General features: G+C 35.1%; 1 protein-coding gene and 1 pseudogene across 1 annotated transcript; one reads left to right on the forward strand and one right to left on the reverse strand.

The window, feature by feature from the left end:
- The first annotated feature begins 297 nt into the window (after window positions 1–297).
- LOC128172013 (uncharacterized) lies at window positions 298–8,176 on the forward strand. Its single transcript, XM_052837784.1, has 11 exons — window positions 298–301; window positions 733–822; window positions 1,346–1,435; window positions 1,854–1,931; window positions 2,311–2,373; window positions 2,605–2,670; window positions 2,903–4,693; window positions 4,877–4,957; window positions 5,423–5,452; window positions 5,844–5,879; window positions 6,024–8,176. The coding sequence occupies exons 1-11, from the start codon at window positions 298–300 to the stop codon at window positions 6,248–6,250; spliced, it is 2,556 nt and encodes an 851-aa protein (XP_052693744.1). The 3' UTR covers window positions 6,251–8,176.
- A 1,666-nt stretch (window positions 8,177–9,842) lies between these two features.
- Window positions 9,843–23,118, reverse strand: LOC128170745 (uncharacterized; annotated as a pseudogene).
- Between the last annotated feature and the right edge of the window lie 1,572 nt (window positions 23,119–24,690).

A 24,690-nucleotide genomic window follows, 5' to 3' on the forward strand; every position in this document is an offset into this window, starting at 1 on the left:
GTAAATATGTTATAAATGTTTGTATTTACTTATAGGAACAATGTTAAAGCAAGGCAAAGGTCGATTGCATGCTGGAAATGATAGACTTAGTGATGATGATGATGACATAGATGACATAGATGCTCTTTCTGGTGAGGATAAATATTGATTATAATTTACATGTATTTACACAACATCATCTCAAATATAAACTCTCTCTCCCTCTCTCTCTCTCTTTCTTCGCTCTCTCTCTCTCTCTCCTCAATCATATCAGTTTTGCACACATGTAGTGACATTCAGGTTGAAAGTGTTTAAAAAATGAGTTGAACTAAAGAACTTTTCTCTTACCCCGTCTCTCACTCTATTCATTGTTCTGTCTGTCTGTCTGTCTGTCTGTCTGTCTGTGTCTGTCTGTCTGTCTCTCTCTCTCTCTCTCTTGCTCTCTCTCTCTCTCTCGTTTTGCACACATGTAGTGACATACAGGTTTAGTGTCATCATCAAGTTAAACCTAAGAGAACTGAATTTTTTGTTCTTTTTCTCTCTCCCTCTAATTATTTCCCTCCCTCTTTATCTCTCTCTCTCACTCTCTCTCTTACACTCAAAAGATATTCCAAGCTTAATAAAAGATATTTTTGAAATCTCTCCTCCTTTCTCTACCTCTACCTTTCTCTCTGTTGCTATATCCCTTATTTCCAGCAGATTTTTTTAGAAAATGTCTGTAAATATGTTATAAATGTTTGTTTTTACTTTTAGGAACACTGTTAAAGCAAGGCAAAGGTCGATTGCATGCTGGAAATGATAGACTTAGTGATGATGATGACATAGATGAGGATGCTCTTTCTGGTGAGAATAAATATTGATTATAATTTACATGTATTTACTCAACACCATCTTAAATCTAATCTCTCTCTCTCTTTCTCTCATCTATATAGGTGTTACATACATGTAGTGACATTCAGGTTTAAAGTGTATAAATGATGAATATTGATTTATCTTTCTCTCTCATTATGTCTCCAATTTTTTTCATTACTCTCTCTGTCTCTCTCTCTCTCTCTCAGTGTTGCACACATGTAGTGACATTCAGGTTAAGTGTCATCATTAATTTAAATTTAAGAGAACTGAAGTTTTTGTTCTCTTTCTCTCTGTCTTTTTCTCTGTTCTCTCACTCTTAATGATATCAGTTGATGCATAGTTAAAGATTAATTTTGTTTTATTTATCAAACATCATCAAAAATATTTTTGAAATCTCTCTTCCTTTCTCTACCTCTACCTTTCTCTCTGTTGCTATATCCCTCATTTTGTAGCTGATTTTTGAGAATATGTCCATTCCAGTAAATATGTTATAAATGTTTGTGTTTACTTTTAGGAACAATGTTAAAGCAAGGCAAAGGTCGATTGCATGCTGGAAATGATAGACTTAGTGATGATGATGACACAGATGAGGATGCTCTTTCTGGTGAGAATAAATATTGATTATAATTTACATGTATTTACTCTCTCTCTCTCTCTCTCTCTCTCTCTCTCTCTCTCTCATATTAGTTTTGCACACATGTAGTGACATTCAGGTTGAATGTGTAAAGAAAAAATAAATTAATCTGAAGAATAATAATTTATCTTTCTCCCTCTCTTCATTGATATTGCTCTCTCTCTCTCTCTCTCTCTCTCTCTCTCTCTCTCTCTCTCTCTCTCTCTCTCTCTCTCTCAGTTTTGCACGCATGTAGTGACATTCAGGTTAAGTGTCATCATTAATTAAACTTTAGAGAACTGAATTTATTGTTCTCTTTCTCTATCTACCTCTCTTTCTTGCAATATATCTTATTTTCTAGCTGATGTTTGAGAGAAAATTTTATAATTATGTTTTTGTTTACTTTCAGGAACAGTGCCAAAGCAAGGCCAAGGTCTGTTGAATGCTGGAAATGATAGACTTAGTGATGATGATGATGATAATTCTGGTGAGAATAAAGATTAATATTTATTCACACCATCTCAAATGTATCAGATCTCTCTCTCTCTCTCTCTCTCTCTCTCTCTCTCTCTCTCTCTCTCTCTCCAATTTGCTGACCATTTGTCTCACTTTCAGTAAATGACATCCTTTTCCACACAGATGTAAACATTTGTTCTTCATAACTATGCATTGAAAATTTTTATTGGTTTCCGTATTCATTTTGACCAAATGCAACATTAATAAGTCACACTTGTCACACTCAAAAAGGTATCTTTTAATTGGCGTATCAAATGGACAAATTTTGTACGGTTTCCAAAATTTTAAAAATACTATTGAATACACAGTAAATGTAGCTTTAAATGAATTTTATCCTATTTTCTTGTCAGTGAAAGACCCTGATTATGAGCCAGACCATAGCTCTGACAATGATTCTGACTCTCTTTTTGAAGGTATAGTATGTCCTTTTTAATGCTGTAATCAGCAATTAAAGAGAATTCATATGTATAATTAATAGTTTCTATTGTTTAACACTTAAATTTATTTTTGTAAGTAAAAATCAACTTTGGGTTATAATAAGATGTTTAATATAAATGCATGAACAATTTACACTAAATTTTAAGATAAACAATCCCAATCAAAATTATACCTGTATAATATTTTATTACATATTTTAACTCTAGAAAACCAAGATGATCTTCATCCTGACAGTTTGGGGGAATTATCTTGCAGTGACATTGGATTAGAAAGTAATTGATTTTCATCTATACATGTAATATTAAAGTTTTTCATCTGTTCATATGGGCTCTTAAAAACTATTGTGTATGAAATAGCTTTTAAATGATACAATTATAAATATCATGTAGCATTTATGTCTTTGCATTAAACTATATATTGTCAAATCCTTTAACAATAAAAGAACAGCCCTCATTTATTTACTTTATCCCTTTTTGGACAATAAATTAAATCTTGTTTTTTCAGAATGTCCTACTATTGATCCTAGAAGAGAAATAGTATCTGATAGTGAAGAAAGTTGTGGTAGCATTGAAAGTGAAAAATATCCCATGCTCTCTGGAAAGACAGATAAGGACATTTCTTTTCAAGGTGTTCCTAAAAATTCGAATGGAAAATTAAAAAACAAGCTGCATGCCTGCTTCTTTTGTGAGAAGATGATTGCAAACATTGCAAGACACCTTGAGCTTGCACATAAAACAGAAGTTGAAGTAGCCAAGATTTTAGTTTTCCCCAAAAAAAGCAAAGAAAGGAGAAAAATGTGGGAGGAACTTGTGAATAAAGGAGACTTTGCTCATAACATATCTGTTCTGGAAAAAGGAGCTGGCATAATGATTCCAAAGAAACGTTCTACAAAATGTGAGATCAAAGACCTTATTCCATGTGAGAATTGCAAGGCCTTTTATAAGAAAACTGACATGTGGAAACACAGTAAATACTGTTTATCTGAAAAGAAAAGCCAAAATCCTGTACAGAAAGGTCGCCTTTTACTTCCAATCAGAAAATGTCAAGATGGGCTTTTCAAAAAAGTACTACTTACCATGAGAGATGATGAAGTTAAAGTGATAATTCAATCAGATCCTAGAATTCTAGATTATGGTCGGAGACTGTTTGAAAAACATGGCCACGAGCCACACAAAACTCAATACATATCTCAAAAATTAAGAGAAGTTGGTAGACTTCTATTTGCATGCAAATTATCAAAAGATATACAGTGTTTAGATGAGGCTCTTTTGAGCAAAAACTGGGATATTTTAATTCAGAATGTGCGTACTATAGCTGGATTTGATGAGGAATCTCATACCTATATCAGTCCATCCTTGGCTCTGAAGATTGGGCATAGTCTACAAAAGTGCGCCCGTTATATGCGGTCTGACGGTATCAAAGAAAATGACAGAGCAAAGATTGAAGAAGCAGACCGATTTCTTACTTTATACGAAACAGAATGGACCAATGACATATCGGGACATGCATTAACCTCCTTAAGTGAAAAGAAATACAACAAACCTCTTCTCCTTCCAGTTGTTAAAGATGTTGTCAAACTGAATAATTACCTGGCCAAAGAGGTGGAGACAGTTTGTGAAAAGATCATAGTACAGTTTGACATGTCATTATATGCAAAAATGGCACAGTTGTGCTTAGCGCAACTGATTTTATTCAACCGACGTAGAAGTGGGGAGGCTGAACGTATCAAGCTGCAAGAATTTTCTGATGCTGAAAATGGAAGTGGAAAACCTGATGAAGTAGTACTAAGCACACTAAATGAATTTGAGAAGAAATTGTGCAATACTCATACTCGAGTTGAAATAAAGGGGAAAAGGGGGAGAAAAGTGGCCGTTTTGCTAACGGATGAGATGAAGAAGAATATCAAGATCCTTATTCAGCAGAGAGAAAAGGCAAAAGTTTCTGGAGACTGTTTGTTTTCAAAACCGGGAGATTCCAAATTTCCATACAGAGGAAGTGACTGCCTAAGGAGGTTTGCAAAGGAGGCAGGTGTAGATAATCCTACTGCTATTACCTCTACCAAACTTAGGAAACAACTTGCAACTCTTGCGCAAATACTCAACCTAAATGAGACATCGCAGGATATCTTGGCCACTTTTCAGGGGCACGACATAAGGGTCCATCGACAGTTTTATAGATTACCAGAGGATACAATGCAGATTGCCAAAGTGTCAAAGATACTACATAGCCTAAACAATGGATCCATATCCAAATTCAAGGGGAAAGATTTTGATGAAATACAACTTGATGACAAAGGTAAATGCCAGTAAACTAGATATAATATACATGTATTAATCAATTAATAAATTAAAAAAAATAGGTTTTAAATCAAGGTTATTAAAAATGCATGATTATTACGATATTTATTTATTTACTTTATTACGATAACACAATAAAACTACATGTATATTATTATGATACATTAATTTCTTTAAACAGAAGCAGTAGACAGTGAGAGTGATGAAGAGGAAACAGAAGACTTGGATGATGATGAAGAATACATTGAAGCAGTGGATATTGGTAAATTGGTCACACAAAATAGTGTAAAATTTCAAAATATCTTTGTTATGATTTCATCAGAAGTTAAACCTATAGGCAACATAAATCATGTGTACATGCCGTATACATGCATGATATTGAAGTTGGTCAAGCATTTTTAGTTTTTTGAAGGCAATGAGTAGGATAAAAAATACAAATCTGGATTCTGCATGTTATTTTTGCTAGAGCCTAATACATCACCTTGAATTTCCTTTTAAAAAATATTGAACTTGTTAACTATGAATTCTATTACAATCAAAATATCCTATAAGTGAGTAATAATTCATTCATTCTGCAGTTTCTGACTTGAATGCATTATCATATTACAATCATTTAATCCCTTCTCATAATATTTAATTAATATTAAAGAGACAGAAGTTAAAAACAGTTATTATTTTAGCATTATTGCATATGATCTGACTTGTTCAATTCCTTTAATTTTTCCAGTTTCCCCAATGTCTGCAGAACAGGAACCAGGTATGTGTATGATAAAAGTATATTTATATCTCTGCTCTGATGGAGGTGGGGTATACTGTTCTACTATTGTCACTTTGTGTTACATGTTTATGAAGACTATTTATAGTGAGATATTTGAGAGAAAAAATGGCCACAGATTTCTTAGCAACTATCAATCGCAAATGCTTGAAATTTTAACACCATCTTTGTAAATGTATGTCATGTGGTGTGATATTCATTTTTGAACAAACCAGATATCAGCTTCCTGTTAAATGTTGATTATTCTTATTTTGATTATTCACAGTAGGGACATTGCTAGTAGACATTGGTACATAGATATCTTGTTCCTTTTCCTTAATTTAATTCAATGAAGCATAATTAAGAAATTAATGTAGGTTTTTTTTAAATTAAGGTTCCCAAGGGCCTGTAAAAAAGAAACCAAAATCAGGTATTATCTTTGTGCTTTCTTTCATTGTTTCTTTTCTATTTCAAATGTCGATAAAGTACATGTATCTGAAGTTCTTTTAGTTTTGAAACACATTCTGCAATATATATTTTCAAATGACAAGTGCTTGTTTTTTTTTGGTTTCAGCACCAACTCCCAGGCACCACTGGACACCTACTGAGAAAGGTGCCCTGAAGAAGCTTTTCAGAAGGAACTTTATCCAAGGGAAGACTCCTTGTCAGTTGGAGTGTCTTAATGCAATGAAAAAGGAGTCATGCTTGGCAAAATTTCCATGGAAGCAGATCAAATTTGCAGTAAAAAATTTAATTACAACTCAAAAACGTGAAAACAAAAAACTAGTTGATAAAATGTAATTTAGTGTAATTTGCCAGTCTTGTAATTTTGAAAAACTTAATGGTAAATTTAGTTTGTGATGATCGAAGGTCAAGATCTAGTAAATGAAAGATGACTACAGGTTTATGAAATTCAGGATATAATTTTTTTTCAATGATGCTTCATAACAATAACATTGAGAGGGTGTACTAGAGCTTAATCTCGTAATAAACACAATGAAAAATCATGTTTTTAAGTGTCAATTTGAATATAATGTGAAGGAAGGAAGTAAAAAATCTTGTAGTTTTGTCCTTTTTATGACTAATGAAATATGTATAGTATGCTTGCAGGCACTCCGAAAACGGCATCAAATAAACTCTTGTCCTCCCCTTCAGAATAATGTCAATTTGAATATAAGTATTAGGGTTTTTCCCCCATAATTCAATTAGAAACTTTGATTTTCTACAGAACTTCTTTAAAGTCGTAAAGTACAAAAAAAAAAGATTCATCACATCAATTATGACGTCATGATTGTTCTAGATCTAGGCCTTAAAATTTTCTGTTTTAATACAAACTGTTATTGCTTGTTCATGTTTCATTTCATTTGTTCTTTGTATTTGGTATTTCTTAAATGCCTATTAGAGATGCCCTCTTTCATATAAAATGTTATTTCTTGTAATCACTTGCAAAACCAGTTTTGGTTACGCATACATTTTTTCAATCCACTGCATATGTATTCTATCACTGATTGCATTTAACTTAGTAACATTAAAAGAATTGTTGCATATGTTTTGTATTTTTTACTGTACTGAACTAATGACTGCCTTGATCAAACCGTAAGTGAATCAGGATTGTATAAGTTTGTACTTCACTTCTGTTAATGGTTATCAATTGTTTACTGATATGAAAAAACTTTGATCAAGAGTTTGATATCAAATGAAATGCATGCACATGTATTTTCTTATGTACTGGTTATTGAGGATGTTTGCCAATATTGTCTGTCTTTTTGGAAATACATATTCCTTGATTATTAATTTTTATGAAAAGACTGTTCTCAACGTTACAGTATTAAAATGAAATTAGATTCAATAATTGGTAAATGTACTTGTTATGTCATTTATTGAAAATATTAACAAGGGTTTCATATAACTTTTCATACTTTATGTGCTTCAAATACAGTATATTATTTCTTGAAATCACTTTCAAAAACAATGTTTGTGTATGCAAGTGTTTTTATGCACTGCATTTTTTAAACAAATGTATATATTAACATTGAAAGAATTCTTGCACATGTTTTGTATCTTTTACTGTTCCAAACTAGTGATTGCCTTGGTCAAACTGTACTAAGTGAATCATAAATGCTTTTATGCAAAATTTTGGATTGAATTTTTGCTTCACTGCTATTTTAGATCATTAAAATCACAGTAATTATTAACATGTGCTTGATATGAAATGAAATGCATGTATGTTTTTTTATATACCGGTAATGCATATTATGATAATTCAGTATTGAGTAATGAAATTTCCCAATCATGTCTCTCTCTTTGCAAAGAAATATTTTTTTCATTCTTATTTTTTTTTTATGCATCTGTTCTGAACCTTTTGAAAATAAAATTTAATTAATGTAGTTGTCATGTCATTAATTTTCAAAATAAAGGTTTTCATAATGGAATAAATACTTTGTTCTTGACATACGTACAGCTTTGCCTAAAAGGATCAATTGTGTCTATGCATGCTTCCCCTGGCCAATTGATATAGCACATACATTTCTTGGTCCCAAGTGTCCATAATATGTTTTAAAAACAATTCCATTTGATGCAAGAAAAGATTAGCTGCTGGCTGCATGCACTTTCAACTACACATTTTGGACAGGTGTTTCAATAGTCATGTACTCAAAGTACATATAGTAATATGTGCATTAAGTCCTCATTGAGGTGAAATAAATGAAATGAGTATGTAGTAGTCGGTTTCATGTGTGTATCTCAACACTGACAACGTAGTGAGAATCGTGTGTGTGTCATTGAAGAGTCACGTGGTCAAATGTAGTGGAATCCTGGTGAAAATTCAAACTATAAATATAAAGATTTAAAGGGTAATTGACCCCGTTGAATCATAAGAGAAGTCCCTCTTCTACAAATTTGTTCCAAAAATTTCATTAGGATGCTTAGAAAGCAGTGTAGTGACTTACTGGTGTAAAGTCTTGTGTAGTGAGTTTCATGAGTTTACAAGTATGTGTGTGTGTGTGTGTGTGTGTGTGTGTGTGTGTGTGTGTGTGTGTGTGTGTGTGTGTGTGTGTGTGTGTGTGTGAATGAGAGAGAAGAGAGTGTGTGATTGTTTAGGAAGACAGGAATGTTGGCATATCTGATAACCCTCAAGGAGTCTTTTTTTAAACAGTACCTGTATTCTCCTTTGCTGCATTTTGTTTGGTATTGAACTGGATAAAGCTGATTGACGTGGTAGTGATATTCTGGGTATATAATACATTGCGTTCTGTGATGTCTGTTTCCTTACTCTGCTATGCAGGTGAACTGACTATAAATCCCCAGTATTAGTGTATATATACTGATTATTGCTGCAGTGTATGGATGTTTATAGAGATGATGCCTATTTCTCTATAATCAAGTGCTATTAGTGTCGCTATATTTTATTTCTTATCTTAAAAATGTAAAAGAAGTTACATTATTAAAAGACACTCTTTACAAGTAAGCCTGTCTGTTTTTCAGATTGACAGATGTTTGAACTTTTTAGACTCTCCATGTTTTGAAGAGAGGATTAAGATAAAATGTTTGTCTCTTTCTGAAACCCATGTTTGCGTAAATCATGCCATTTATACAAGATATTTAATCTGTGACACAATAAATAAGAAAAGAAACCTAAATTTTGGTGTTGACTTGTAATTTGTCCCAATTTATTACAAAATGAAGGCACCCAGTTTTCTGTTGTGCTTGGCAGATCAAAGAAGGTAGGATATAGATAGTCTAGATAAGACATCAGGCCCTGGGGCCATAAAACTTAGACATCAGGCCCCAGGGCCATAACACTTAAGACATCAGGCCCTGGGGCCATAACACTTAAGACATCAGGCCCTGGGGCCATAACACTTAAGACATCAGGCCCTGGGGCCATAACACTTAAGACATCAGGCCCTGGGGCCATAAAACTTAGACATCAGGCCCCAGGGCCATAACACTTAAGACATCAGGCCCCGGGGCCATAAAACTTGGACGAGCCCACTTTTAATCTCAGTCTCACTATACATTCCTTTTGTAAACATGAGACTGAGATCAGAAGTGAGCTCGTCTAAGTTTTATGGCCCCGGGGCCTGATGTCTTAAGTGTTATGGCCCTGGGGCCTGATGTCTAAGTTTTATGGCCCCGGGGCCTGTCCATCACAGGTTAACTCCAATGCAAGCTGGTACCTAGCGCAGCTTGTTGGACCAAGACTGCATATTAAGAGCCATATCTAAAGACTGAACAACAAGTGACCACAGCATGGTTTGCACCACCGACTCCGAGTTACTGGCCTATAATGCCTTTGACCACTGAGCCATGCGCTCCACAATCCACTCTCACAACTTTCTTATTGACATGGCCATCACTATCCCTGGATGTTACTGTGTTAACGTTTAACACAGAATTAAAAGATTAAAAGCTTCGATGTTTACAACTTTTATTTGTTCTACATGAGTATACACACAAATTATGGATCATGGCAATTTGTATCAACATCAAATGTCAGTTTCATATTTTCTCTGGTCCAATGCCTAATTAATTAATTAGACAAACGATTCACATTCAAAAAATGGTTGTCCCAGTTCATTAAAATAGTAATGATAATTATTGGAGAACAATTCTGTGGTGTCTAATTATCTCAGTGGGATGATGAATACGATACATATCTAATTCTGATGTAATGACGCATTAATGCATAGATACATGGAGGCTGTTAATTCCGCGATTTGTACATAATATGCATCTGTGTTCCAATTATAAATGGGCGTATCTTTTTATCAAAAGCTCAACGTATTTTTATTAAAATGCTTACTAATTAAAATTGATATACAATGTAGTTTTTATATACACTTTAATAAAACAATATATATTACATTTAAAAAATCTGTCAATCTAGGAATAAATAAATCATTGATTAGCACTTTAATCAGCAGTCAATCTGAAAGTGAATTTCTTCACATTTATTGAGTTCTATCTACAGATTGCTACGACTCACTAAACATCATTTGTATATAAGTAGTATGTATTTCATGGTAAGCGTAAATACAAAAGAAAATCAGTAAACTTAAACTTGGTCACAATATTCCTCCAAAACTATTTACATAAACATGAATTTTCCATCTACCTGATCAATATAACATTTTTTATGAGGGAGAAATGTGCTTCCGACGCCACTGTACTCAATAAACTCTCCTACAAAAAAATGTCAGGGATCAACAGCATAAAATACAGATATCTCTAGAAAACATTAGTAGAAGGGGGATAACTTTCATTTCAAATTGAAAAATACAAATTGGAGTTACCCCCCTTTGCATGTGTTTTTTAATCAATTTCTTGTGTGCAAATCAAAACTAAAAAAAAATTCATCACACATTCGTCACATTTCTAAGGGATATCTCTGTCCCAGCACCAAAGTACAGCAGAGATTTATAAGAGATCTCAGGAGCTTATTATGTAAAACACATATATAGTACAAATGTAAAATTAATAAAAAGGATGACGAACACATAAATGTTAAATCCATGTACACAGAAACAGAGTCCATTGATGATGCATTATTTATATAAAGTTCACATTCAGTAAAACAGAGTCCATTGACGACGCATTATTTATATAAAGTTCACATTCAGTAAAACAGAGTCCATTGACGACGCATTATTTCCATTGGAATTATGGGTAATCCGGGAAGGTTTTCTACTGTCTCCCCCTGAACTGGCCTGAAGGCGTTCTAAAAGCAGCTTGTCTGCAAGATACAAAAATAATTAGTTTATAACTGTATTAAAAGAAAGAACAAGATATCTGTGAGCCAATGCTCACTAGTGATACCCCCACTCTGATGTGAATATGTAAAATAAGCAAAGTCGACATTTAACAGAAAGCTGGCATCCGATTGGTACAGAAATATATCCCACAATATTGCATGCCTAAACAAATGGTGTGTTAAAATTTCAAGCATCTGCGATAAATAGCTGCTGAGAAATCTTTGAGGAAAATTTTTTTTAAAAATTTTGGCTAAAATAAACAAAGTACTCATTTAACAGGAAGTTGACGTCCGATTGGTACAAGAAATCTTTGACGAAAATTTGTTTGAAAATTTTTGCTAAAAATAAACATTTGCTAAAAATAAACAAAGTACTCATTAAACAGGAAGTTGACGTCTGATTGATACAAAAATATATCCCACGACATGACATGCAAAAACAAAAAGTGTGTTAAAATTTCAAGCATCTGCCATAAATAGTTGCTGAGAATTCTCTGACAAAAATTTGTTTGAAAATTTTTGCTAAAAATAAACAATGTCGTCATTTAACAGGAAGTTCACGTCTGATTGGTACAAAAATATATCCCACGACATGGCATGCCTATACAAATATTGTGTAAAAATTTCAAGCATCTGCGATAAATAGTTGCTGAGAAATCTTTGACAAATATTTGTTTGAAAATTTTGGTTAAAAATAGGCAAAGTAGTCATTTAACAGGAAGTTGACGTCCGATTGGTACAAAAATATATCCCACGATATGGCATGCCCTAACAAACACTGTGTAAAAATTTCAAGCATCTGTGATAAATAGTTGCCGAGATGAATGCGACAGAAATTTTTGTTACAGACGGACAGACAGACAGACAGACAAGGGTAAAACAGTATACCCCCTCTGCTTCGGAGCGGGGGTATAAAAAGTGAGCAAGCTCAAATACCCACGTTCTCCCATTACTTGACAATGCTACACACCATGAATGACAGAGTATGCATTAAATACAAAACAAGAGGCCAATTGGCCTTAACGGTCACCTGAGTAGCATATATCCCATACACAAACTTGTCATGGAGTCTCATATATGCATCTTATTAATTAGGTTTCATACTGGAGTAGAAAAATTATAAATTTGTAATGACGACCACATTTAATTAAAAAAGAACTGTGAAACCTCTAATTTTGGTGAACAACTAAAAGATCTGGTCTACAAAATCATGAATTCAGTTTTCCTTTCAGATGTGTTTTTATCAGTAAAGAAGATAATTTTTTAACGTTATATGCATTAACATCTATACATCCATTTTAGCCCTGCCCTAGAGTCAAAACCCATACCCCAGGGGACATGAAAATTGAAATTTCAGTAGAGGACTTCTTGGTAAACATAATTATTAGTCAGTTTTTTTTATACACTGGCAAATGTGTGAGAAAAGAGAAGATTTTTAAACATTATATGCATTAACACTATATTGCCCCCCCCCCCTCATGTCCTGAACCCCTGACCCAGGGGCCATGAATTTCACAATTTAGGTAAAGGAGATTGTGGATATCATAACCATGTATTCATTTTTGTGCCCACATGTGTGGGAGTAGATCGAGAAGAAGATTTTTATTTATTTATCTTTATCTTATAACATTTCAGCTTTTGTGAACAACTAAAATGTTTTCCTTGTAAATTGAATCCCCAATGTAGCCCCATCATACTCCTTAGATTTGAACAAATTTGAATCTACATTACCTAAGGTTGCTTTCATTAAAGTTAGAGCTTTTCTACACAAATGGTTTTATAGAAGAAGATTTCTAAAGATGTTTCCCAATATATTCCTAGTATGTAAAAATTTGATCTCACCCCCCAAATTGTCACCCCATCCTAACCCAGGGGATCATGATTTGAACAAACTGAGTTCGTCCCCCCTCCCCCATTGTGGCCCCACCCTACACCCCGGGGTCATGATTTTCACAACTTTGACCTGAGGATGCTTTTACTTATGTTTCAGCTTTCCTGGCTGAATAGTTTCTGGGAAGAAGATTTTTAAACATTTACTCTACATTAGTACATTCATATGTAAAAATTTGACCCCCCATTGACTAAATAGAGGCCCCACCCTTCCGGGGGGGGGGGGGGGGTCTAGATGTTTACAACTTTAATTCTACACTACCTGAGGTGTCTTCCACAAAAATTTCAGCTTTCCTGGCTGCCAGATTAGTTTTTGAAAAGAAGATTTTTTTTAAAAGATTACTCTAAATATACGTATGTAAAAGTTCGACGTCCCATTGTGGCCCCACCCTTACCCCAGTGGTCAAGATTTTCACAACTTTGAATCTACACTACCTGAGGATGCTTTCACATAAGTTTCAGCTTTCCTGGCCAAATGATTCTTGAGAAAAAGATTTTTGAAAAAACTTCTTAAGAATTTTCAATATTTTCTAATTATCTCACCTTAAAAAAGGGCATGGTGCTTAATTTTCACGACTTTGAATCCCCTCTGCCTAAGGGTGCTTTGTGCCAAGTTTTTTTTTGAATTTGCCCAGTAGTTTAGGAGAAGATGTTGAAAATGTAAAAAATTTATGGACAGAGGACAGACAGACAAACAAACAGACTGACAGACGACAGACAAATTGTGATCAGAAAAGGTCACTTGAGCTTTCAGCTCAGGTAAGCTAAAAATGATAAAGGTCATTACTTGCAAAACATCATCAGATCAAAACTTTCTGCAATTATGCACATATCTAATCATATGTCTTAAACAACAACAATATACTAATTAATTCTAATGGTTAAAAAATTCAAGACAAAACATTGTAATTAAATTTCCTAGAAACATGAAAATCAACACATTATGCCCCAACTACGTAAAAAGTTTTACGAAATTCAATACAGCTGTTTGAGAAGAGTCGGGCTTACAAAAAAATCATTCAAAAAAATCATTCAACATTTGGCCAAAATTCAAGTTCAATGGGGCTAAAATTCCCACAAAGATAAATGAATCGGAACTTCCTAGTAATTAGCACATCTACACATTGTGTCCTAAATACCTTAAAAGTTTCATAAAATTCTGTGCAGATGTTTAATATAAGTTTTGCTTAAAATCCAGGACTGACTGGCGGATAGGTTGAAATCATTATTCTCTAACAATTCCATTGCATGGGGTATAATAATGGCACAATTAGCAAAAAGATACATTTTGGAATTGATAATGATCCAACATTTACAATGTTTAATTGTTCAGTTATTAAAGACTCTTTTATAATATTCCACATTCAGAAAATAAAACTTGTATAACATGACGTTTCTCACTCAGCAACAGACAGCCATGTTTGGATGATCACAAAGTGTGAAATAAACAGGAGTCAGTATTACAGTCCATGTGAATTATACACAGCTCAATGTCAGCTGCAGATGTTGAACAAAGTGACAAACAACATGTGTGGTTTTGAGAGCAGACTAGATTTGTACAGAAACATTTACAACCTGTCAATATCCCAGCTATCTCCATTATACGGCTTGTGTTGAGCTGGACATGGCGTCCTCATCAGGACGGGGTGTGTGTTCATCTACAACAAGTCATTAATTAGCTGTTAATTAATCCATTCCATACATTTATATACGTAATGATAGAGCTACATCTACAAATTAAAACTTTAACCTGATTACCATGACACTTGCTTTAATTTATAATTGTCTAATTAATTGAATTAAGTCAAATCATTTGTAACAAAACAACAGATTACAAATACATGCGTCAGTGAGTTTTACTTTCGTTTAGTTGATGAGTTGTGTTGTGACGAGGTGTTGTGTATCTGGTGTCCACATCAGGACGGGGTCTGTGTTCATCTAGAACAAGTCATTAATTAGCTGTTAATTAATCCATTCCATACATTATATGTAATGATAGAGCTACATCTACAAATTAAAACTTTAACCTGATTACCATGACACTTGCTTTATTATTTATCTAATTAATTAAGTTAAGTCAATTAACATGTCACAAAATAACTGATTACAAATACATGAGTCACTCTATATATTTCATAATCAAATACAGCAACCTGTTATTTCTATTCACTAAATACAATGACATGTAACTGTACATTTAATTAATAAAATAATGTATCTAATTTCTGTTTATTTTAGATAAACACTGAATCCCAATGACTGGTAGATACAGCTAACCCTGTAACAATGAGTTGTTTATATTGACAAACAATCACACAGATAAACATGTCTTACATGTATCTTATTGACTGATAATTAACACGGACTGTGTGTCTTAGTTATCTATATCTAATTAATGTGAATGATAATGACTCAGACTTACCTGTCAGAGCGTCCTGTCTGGTGATATACCTGTAGACACACACCTTCTTGTGTAACCCTGATCCGACCCAGAGACGGTGAGTGTTGATATCATAACTCAGGCTCCATGGACTACTCATCTCTTGTGATTTTGTCAGTAGATGTGACAGGAACCGACCGTCCTTATTTATCATCTGTACTGTGGCGGTTGTATAATCACACACCAGGATGTGTGACAGCGTGTCAGTACAGATTCCCCATGGCCGTAGTCCTGATCCTGATGGATGTCCTGTGTAGGAGAAACGATGTCTTCCTCCACGCTCTGTCACCACTACAGCACGAGACATAACGTCAGACACCACGACATCCCCATTGTTGTTCTCTGTTATATAGATAGGTAATCTATACAGTCGCCGTCCTGTGTTGTGGTACTGTATGGTTTGTGTGAGTTGTCCACTCTGGTTGTACCGGGTTACCTTGCCTGTGTCTGTATCATAGTTCCACATCGCGACCAGTAGATCCCCAGTGGACGGGGACCAGTACACACACTGTGGCCACCATGTAGAGTCTGTTCTCTCTATAAATGTGGTGGTTGTTTTCATATCCTTTGACAGTTTGTTGATGTTATGTTTCCTATCTATATAAATCAGTTCACTCTCACTGTTCACTGTGTGTAATCATTCACCACTCAATGAATCCTCCACACGATGTAGAGGGACACCTGTTGTGTCTGTCAACATGAGATTGTTTATATCACTGACCCAGACCCGGTTTGATGTCACACAGGAAATGTGATCACAACGACCAACACCTGTCAGTGTGAGAGATTGATGGAACTCAGCACCAGACGTCAGTTTCAGCAGACACTGGTTTCCTACGCGTCGGTTTCCTCTCTCTGTGATTTGGATTGCACTCAGTGACTCCATCACATCCTCCTTGTTGAGTGACTCAGTCATGGAGAGCTGGCTGGTGTGGAGTGTTAGATGTATCTGGGGGAGGGCTGTCTTTGTGAAGGAGAGGAATTGTAGTGCACTGAATGTGAATGCTGGCTGTACATATCTGTGTTCATATCTCCTTAGTCTGACAATATGTCTGATCATTTCTATCTTCTGTTTTTTACATCTGTGTTTGAAATCAAAGTCACAAAACACATTGTTCAATAGATCATATACCACATAGTCAATGAGACCCTTCAGTCTCTGGGCCTTTGTTAACATCTCTGATTGCAGGAGGGAGAATTCTGTGTGACAGGTTTTGACATCAGCTTTGATTCCTGTCAGGAGAACAGGTCTGTAAAAGAGAGCCTCACTTCTGATGGTGTGAATGGTTCCTCTGTGTTGTTGTCGCTTTGATTTATAGGCTGTTGTAACATCTATCTGAGTGTGTTTTCTATGTGTTTGGCAATTATTACAGGCAGGAACTTGACAAGGTTCACAGTACTTTGTATAAACATGGCTAGGATGTCTCACACAGATCTCTTGTGTTGGGATGTAGTTGATTTGATCACGGTGTGACACAACATCATGGTCTATTGTTTGGAGATCTTTTACATGGTTCTCTTTACACTGGGGACACAGATCACATGGACACGATACACAATAGTACGCTGTGTCCCCCGGACACTTAGAACACAGATGTACTCGGTATGGGGAGCTTGCTGTGATGTATTGGGAGCTTGCTGTGTCCATGATGTGGGCGGTCTGGGTCATAACCTGTTGAATGAAAATAAAGAGTTTTAGAATTATCATTGTTTTATAGTTTCAATGTCAAATTATATAAGAAATATTTTAGTTTAAAGCAGATGTTATTATTAAAGAAATACTATATTTTCCCTACTAAGATAATTGACGGTCCATCATTCTGGTTCTGATTATAGAGACACTCAACCGGTAGAAAATACAACACAAGATTGCTGAGTGAGAAAGAGCTAGGTGCTCTCTCTCTCTCTCTCTCTCTCTCTCTCTCTCTCTCTCTCTATTGCCATCGTTTTATCTCTATATATCTTTCTCTCTGTTTCTCTCTCTTGGATGTGTACATAATTGAGAAAGTGTATTATATGATTATCTAGCAGAGAAAGTCAGAGAGAAAAAAATAAAATAAGATGTAGAGTACACGTCTTAATTTAGTTGAATTCAATTACCGGGTATTTACTGTCTCAATTTACCTAACATGTATTCCTGCTCTTTTTATTTCTTTCTCTCAATCTCTGTTTTTCATAATTTTAACACTAAACAAGCATTCTTGCTCTCTCTCTCTCTCCTCTCTCATGTACAATTGCTCTAGAGATCTTATTCCTCCTTTCTCTCAGACTTTTTTCAAAGAAATGCTTTTTCTCTATCTCCTCAGATTTCTCTTCTGAACATGTATTTTTGCTCTCTCTCTTTCTCTATTTCTGTCTTTCAGACAAACTCCATCAAACATGTACCGGTACATGTACTAAATATATCTTACTCTAAATGAGATGTAATCTCTCTCTCTTCATGAATGTTGTCAAAACACTATGTTTTACAATTATTCAAGAAAAATGACTTTATAATTAAAAGCAAAATTTCAAGAGTTATTTTTCATGGATTATATTTTCTTGCTCGTCGATCTCAACTCAACAGTCTATGTGATAACCAGTTTAAACCGGTTTATATAACTGCTGTTCTTGCTGTTACTAATTTACTCCCTCCGTGATCTGCAATTTATATTGATTTATTTCAGTAAACAATTGATTTCATCAGTAAGGGAATGTAAATGTATAAGCATTGAATGATTTATTTTTGATGTCGTCATGTCAGTAACTGCCGTCAGATGAGCAGACAAATTATCATAACGCGCTAACGCACGTTATTCAATTTGTCTGCTAACGGCAGACGTCAAAAATAAATCATTTAATGCTATACACTTTCACTGCTAAACCCCCTCTCTCTCTCTCTCTCTCTCCTTACTCTTATATATGTAAAGATGTGCATCTTACTTATTCCCTCAGACATATAGTCCCTCTCTCTCTCTCTCTCTCTCTCTCTCTCTCTCTCTCTCTCTCCTTACTGTTGTACATGTAAACATGTGCATCTTATTCTCTCAGACATGTAATCTCTCTCTCTCTCTCTTCTTATATGTAATCTTTCTATCATCCCTCTCTTCTATCTTTTTTCTCTCTTTCCTTCATTCTCTCTCCTCTTTCTCTCATTCTTTCTCCCTCTCTCTCAAACAGACTTTCTCTAAACATGTACATGTAATATTACTCTTTAGATCTAACCCCCTACACACATCACCATAATTTAGTTATAGAAATGGGGGCTGACACAAGATTTGCCTTCTCTCTCTCTCTCTCTTTCTCTGACTAACTCTGTTAAACATATGCATCTTTCTATATCTCTTAGACATGTAATCTCTCTCTCTCTCTCTCTCTCTGTTAAACATATGCATCTTTCTATTTCTCTTAGACATGTAATCTCTCTCTCTCTCTCTCTCCACATACACATCACCATAACTTAGTTATAGAAATGAGGGCTGACACAAGATTTGCCTTCTCTCTCTCTCTCTCTCTCTCTCTCTCTTTCTCTCTCTCTCTCTCTGACTAAATCTGTTAAACATATGCATCTTTCTATTTCTCTTAGACATGTAATCTCACTCTCTCTCTCTCCACATACACATCACCATAACTTAGTTATAGAAATGAGGGCTGACACAAGATTTGCCTTCTCTCTCTCTCTCTCTCTCTCTCTCTCTCTCTCTCTCTCTCTCTCTCTGACTAACTCTGTTAAACATATGCATCTTTCTATTTCTCTTAGACATGTAATCTCACTCTCTCTCTCCACATACACATCACCATAACTCAATTATAGAAATCAGGGCTGACACAAGACTTGCCTTCTCTCTCTCTCTCTCTCTCTCTCTGACTAACTCTGTTAAACATATGCATCTTTCTATTTCTCTTAGACATGTAATCTCTCTCTCTCTCTCTCTCTCTCTCTCCACATACACATCACCATAACTTAGTTATAGAAATGAGGGCTGACACAAGATTTGCCTTCTCTCATACTTTCTTTGTTTTTTCTACTGAACATGTACATGTAATATTACTCATTAGATTTTATTTTCTCTCTCTCTCCACAAACACACACATCACCATAATCTAGAGAAATGAGAGCCGACACAGGATTTGACTTCTGTCTGATTCTATTGAAAAACAGTTTTTCAAATGTGACACATATCTTCAGTGTGTTCTTATTTACAATTCACCTATGAAATACAGAATGTTACTTTTTAAAATGTGGTTATAAAACATAGGTAATATGTAGTTGTGTTTTTGCCCCTATAGAGAACATTCTGTACTTGCTATCAAAATACAATTCACACCTATCATCAAATGTGTGCAAAATGGGAACCCACCAATGTATACATGTTAAATACTGGCTTATGTCCCTTGCTTTGCTATTCCCTTAACCCTGGCTGATTTTTGACAGTCCCCCAAGCAGATAATTGGACAATTTCCCAGCCCTGACATTACCACAAGGTTATGTTTCTCCTCATCTAACACATCAATCATCAAATGGGAATGTGGGCAATAGTTACATTGTCAGTTCCTGGGTAAGAAATTGATGTTGATCTCACCCTATGCTCTCGGGCAACAGTTCTGACCCCAGGACTAACACAATGACTACTGCCCTCATACCCATTTAAGAGATGTATACTAAAATGTCTATGAATGACACACGACGACAAACGTGAGATAGCAATGGGTCTCCTGAGTGACTCAGGTGACCTAAAAATACATAGTATAGCTACATGAACATGGTGATATTACATGAATACTATACCACATATATTCTCTCTTTGACCTCTCAGTACACAGCACAGTCAGACACAGGGAACCTGTAAAGAGACCATCAACTGTTACATTCTACAGACTGGTATAACCTATGAACTATTACATACTAGTACTTGATGATATCCCGAGCAAGTGTGGGATTTAATAATATACACATTTATATGATACAATGTATAATATATTGATCCATATTTTTTGGTTTATTTATGTATATATAGTGTCTGATTTTTTTTCTTAATTCATTTCTTAACCTTTTTCAAGCTCGTAAAAAGCTACATTTACTATATCAAATACTGCTTACTCTCAAACATGTACTTTGCATCTACCGGGTATGATAATTCTCTCTCTCTCTCATACACAGGTGCACACACACACAAACTTTCTCTGCTTACAATTTGTTCTTGATTTTCTGTACTAAACCTGTATATGTAATATTACTCTTTATATCTTACTCCCTCTCTTCTCTCTTAGATTTGTTCTGTCAAACAGGTACTAATGTTCTTCTATCTCCCCCTCTTCTCTCTCTCTCCTCTCTGTCTGTCTCTCCCCCTCTTCTCTCTCTCTCTCTCTGTCTCCTCTCTCTCTCTTTCTTTGCTTAAAATTCCCCCCTGATTTTCTCTACTAAACCTGTACCTGTAATATTTCTCTTTAGATCTTATTCTCTCTCTCTAATCATTTACCTTACTTCTCAGATATGTATTTTCTTTCTCTATCTCTCTGTCTCTCATACTTTCTTTGTTTTTTCTACTGAACATGTACATCTAATATTACTCATTAGATTCTCTTTCTCTCCCCCCCCCCACCACCACACACAAACACACACATCACCATAATTTAGAGAAATGAGAGCTGACACAGAATTTGACTTCTGTCTGATTCTATTGAAAAACAGTTTTTCAAATGCGACACATATCTTCAGTATGTTCTTATTTACAATTCACCTATGAAATACCATACCTGTTAACCCTCCCGCATTGCGCGGGAGACTCCCGCAAAACGGCCTTAAAATCTAAGATCTCCCGCATCCAACCTATCTCCCGCGCGGGAGACAAATTTCTCCCGCAATCGTATTTGTCTTCCCCATAACCCCCCCCCCCCCCCAATTCTGAATCTTTACATGCAAATTTCAACAACCACTGCGGGTTTTTCTCTGATTTTTAGCCCAAAAAGCTGCTGTGTAGCTTGAATATATCAAAATCCATCCAAGTACTGTCTACCGTGATCGTAGTATGACATGTTATAGCCCAGTTTACTTTTTACGATTACTTCCGGTTTTGACTTAAACCAGTTACGTATTTAGTTATGCATATGCCTTATAAAAAAATAAGTGAAAGCTTAAAACATCTTGATTTTATTCTGTAACACCAAAGAAAACAATAACAGCCAGTGGTGTCACTTAACAGGTGTACAGGTAAAGCACCCAAGCCACGTGCAGTGAGTCGTGACTAATTCTGTCTGGCCAGCACGGTCGGTAAAAATCAAAGTGAGTTTGGAACACTGAGTGTTTATACAAGCTACCGATAAAGAGAAGCTCGAGGAAAAAGTGTAAAAGCATTTCACAAAAGTTTTTAAAGTTTATAGTACCGGTACTATGAATTACAGGGATGCTATAGACATTACAACAGAGATCATTTTTAAATGATACTGGAGAAATACATGTTGTTTTGTGAAATAAAAATCTATCCTATATATATAAGGCAAAAAATAATTTTAATTAATGTTATTTTCTGGTATTTTCTTAACTGGGTTTCACTGCAAATTCAAAATAGCCAAAATAAATTTTCTGTGTTTACCCTAGATGTCAGCATGCAGTGATGGTTCAATACTGAACAATAAGAAGACCTAATATAAAAAGTGGCACTATTGACTTCTTGTATTGTACCATGCAAACAAAATAATAGTTTTCTGAACATGTACAGCAACACAAGTTGTATTATAGTCATAGAAATAATAAAATTTAAAATGATTGCATATGCATTAATTACAATGGTAAAATAAGGTATCTAACAGTATTTTTAATATATATTTGCATTTCACGTGAAAAAACGTCGTTTACGCAAAATCTCCCCCTTAGCCAAGTTGGTAAGGGGGAGATTCTCCCACATAGCAGCTTTGAAAGGTTAACAGGTATGAAATACAGAATGTAATTTTTTAAAATGTCGTCATAAAACATAGGTAAAATGCAGTTAAAATGTGGTTATAAAACATAGGTAATATGTAGTTGTGTCTTTACCCCATGTAGAGAACATTCTGTAATTGCTATCAAAATACAATTCACACCTATCATCAAATGTGTGCAAAATGGGAACCCACCAATGTATACATGTTAAATACTGGCTTATGTCCCTTGCTTTGCTATTCCCTTAACCCTGGCTAATTTTTGACAGTCCCCCAAGCAGATAATTGGACAATTCCCCTGACATTACCACAAGGTTATGTTTCTCCTCATCTAACACATCAATCATCAAATGGGAATGTGGGCAATAGTTATATTGTCAGTTCCTGGGTAAGAAATTGATGTTGACCTCAGCCTATGCTCTCGGGCAACAGTTCTTACCCCATGACTAACACAATGACTTTTGCCCTCATACCCATTTAAAAGATGTATACTAAAATGTCTATGAATGACACACGACGACAAACGTGAGATAGCAATGGGTCTCCTGAGTGACTCAGGTGACCTAAAAATACATAGTATAGCTACATGAACATGGTGATATTACATGAATACTATACCACATATATTCTCTTTGACCTCTCAGTCAACAGCACAGTTAGACACAACCTGGGAACCTGTAAAGAGACCATCAACTGTTACATTCTACAGACTGATATAACCTATCAGTCAACAGTCAGACACAGAGAACCTGTAAAGAGACCATCAACTGTTACATACTACAGACTGGTATAACCTATCAGTCAACAGTCAGACACAGAGAACCTGTAAAGAGACCATCAACTGTTACATACTACAGACTGGTAAAACCTATCAGTCAACAGTCAGACACAGAGAACCTGTAAAGAGACCATCAACTGTTACATTCTACAGACTGATATAACCTATCAGTCAACAGTCAGACAAAGAGAACCTGTAAAGAGACCATCAACTGTTACATACTACAGACTGGTATAACCTATCAGTCAACAGTCAGACACAGAGAACCTGTAAAGAGACCATCAACTGTTACATACTACAGACTGGTATAACCTATCAGTCAACAGTCAGACACAGAGAACCTGTAAAGAGACCATCAACTGTTACATACTACAGACTGGTATAACCTATCAGTCAACAGTCAGACACAGAGAACCTGTAAAGAGACCATCAACTGTTACATTCTACAGACTGATATAACCTATCAGTCAACAGTCAGACACAGAGAACCTGTAAAGAGACCATCAACTGTTACATACTACAGACTGGTATAACCTATCAGTCAACAGTCGGACACAGGGAACCTGTAAAGAGACCATCAACTGTTACACACCAGTATTTGATGATATCCCACGCAAGCACCGGATTTAACAATATATACATGTATACACATTTATATGATACAATGCTTAATATTTTAAAAAATATTTTTGGGTTCAGTTTTGCATATATTGTGTCCGAATTTTTCTTAATTACTTTTCATGTTTCTTAACCTTTTCTTTAAAATTGAAATAAAAACCCAACTGCATGACTTGATTTTTACAAGAGCAGGATGAAAAATATAAACTAAAATGGTTGATATATACATGTACATTTATTATTTTGCAGTTTATAAAGCGTAAACTGCCCCAAACCATTTTATATCGTATACTTATAGAAAATATACCCTTTTTCGCCCTGTGCGATATAAACCGAAAATTCGCCTAGGGGTGTGACATAAACCGTAGGGGTGTGATATAAGATTTATATCACACCCCTCTCCGGCAATCTTCGGATGCCGGAGAGGGGTGTATTGATAAATTTTTGACGTTAGTCTTAACATGACCTAGGCAACATTCTTTATATGATATTAAACAATTTTTTAGCCAATCAGAAAGCGCATTACAACCAGAATTAAATTATATACCCATCAATTTTTCTTTCTTGATGCTGTCAATTTTACAGAGTTTGGTGCTGGTCACTTCGCCCCAAAGCCAAAGCGCCCCATGCACGAGCGCCCCAAATTTTTCTTGTTGCGCCCCAAGTACAATTCACGAGCGCCCCAAGTGTATGTCACGAGCGCCCCAAATGTTGCTTTTTTTCATGATTAAATTTTTTCACGTACGAGCGCCCCAAAGTAATAATTGGAATGTTATGAGCAAAATTTCCAAATGCTCCGAATGGTAAATCATGTCGTTGTTTTTTTTTATTTTGTTTTTTTTTACGAGCGCCCCAAAATAAGTTTC

The sequence above is a fragment of the Crassostrea angulata genome, chromosome 2, assembly GCF_025612915.1.
Source record: "Crassostrea angulata isolate pt1a10 chromosome 2, ASM2561291v2, whole genome shotgun sequence".
NCBI classification, from domain to species: domain Eukaryota; kingdom Metazoa; phylum Mollusca; class Bivalvia; order Ostreida; family Ostreidae; genus Magallana; species Magallana angulata.

Bases quoted from the DNA above. Each gene is read 5' to 3' on its own strand.
- LOC128172013 (XM_052837784.1), top strand. The intron at 823-1,345 runs GTGAGAATAAAT...GTTTACTTTTAG, and splicing joins AGATGAGGATGCTCTTTCTG to GAACAATGTTAAAGCAAGGC. The intron at 5,880-6,023 runs GTATTATCTTTG...TTTTGGTTTCAG, and splicing joins AAAAAAGAAACCAAAATCAG to CACCAACTCCCAGGCACCAC.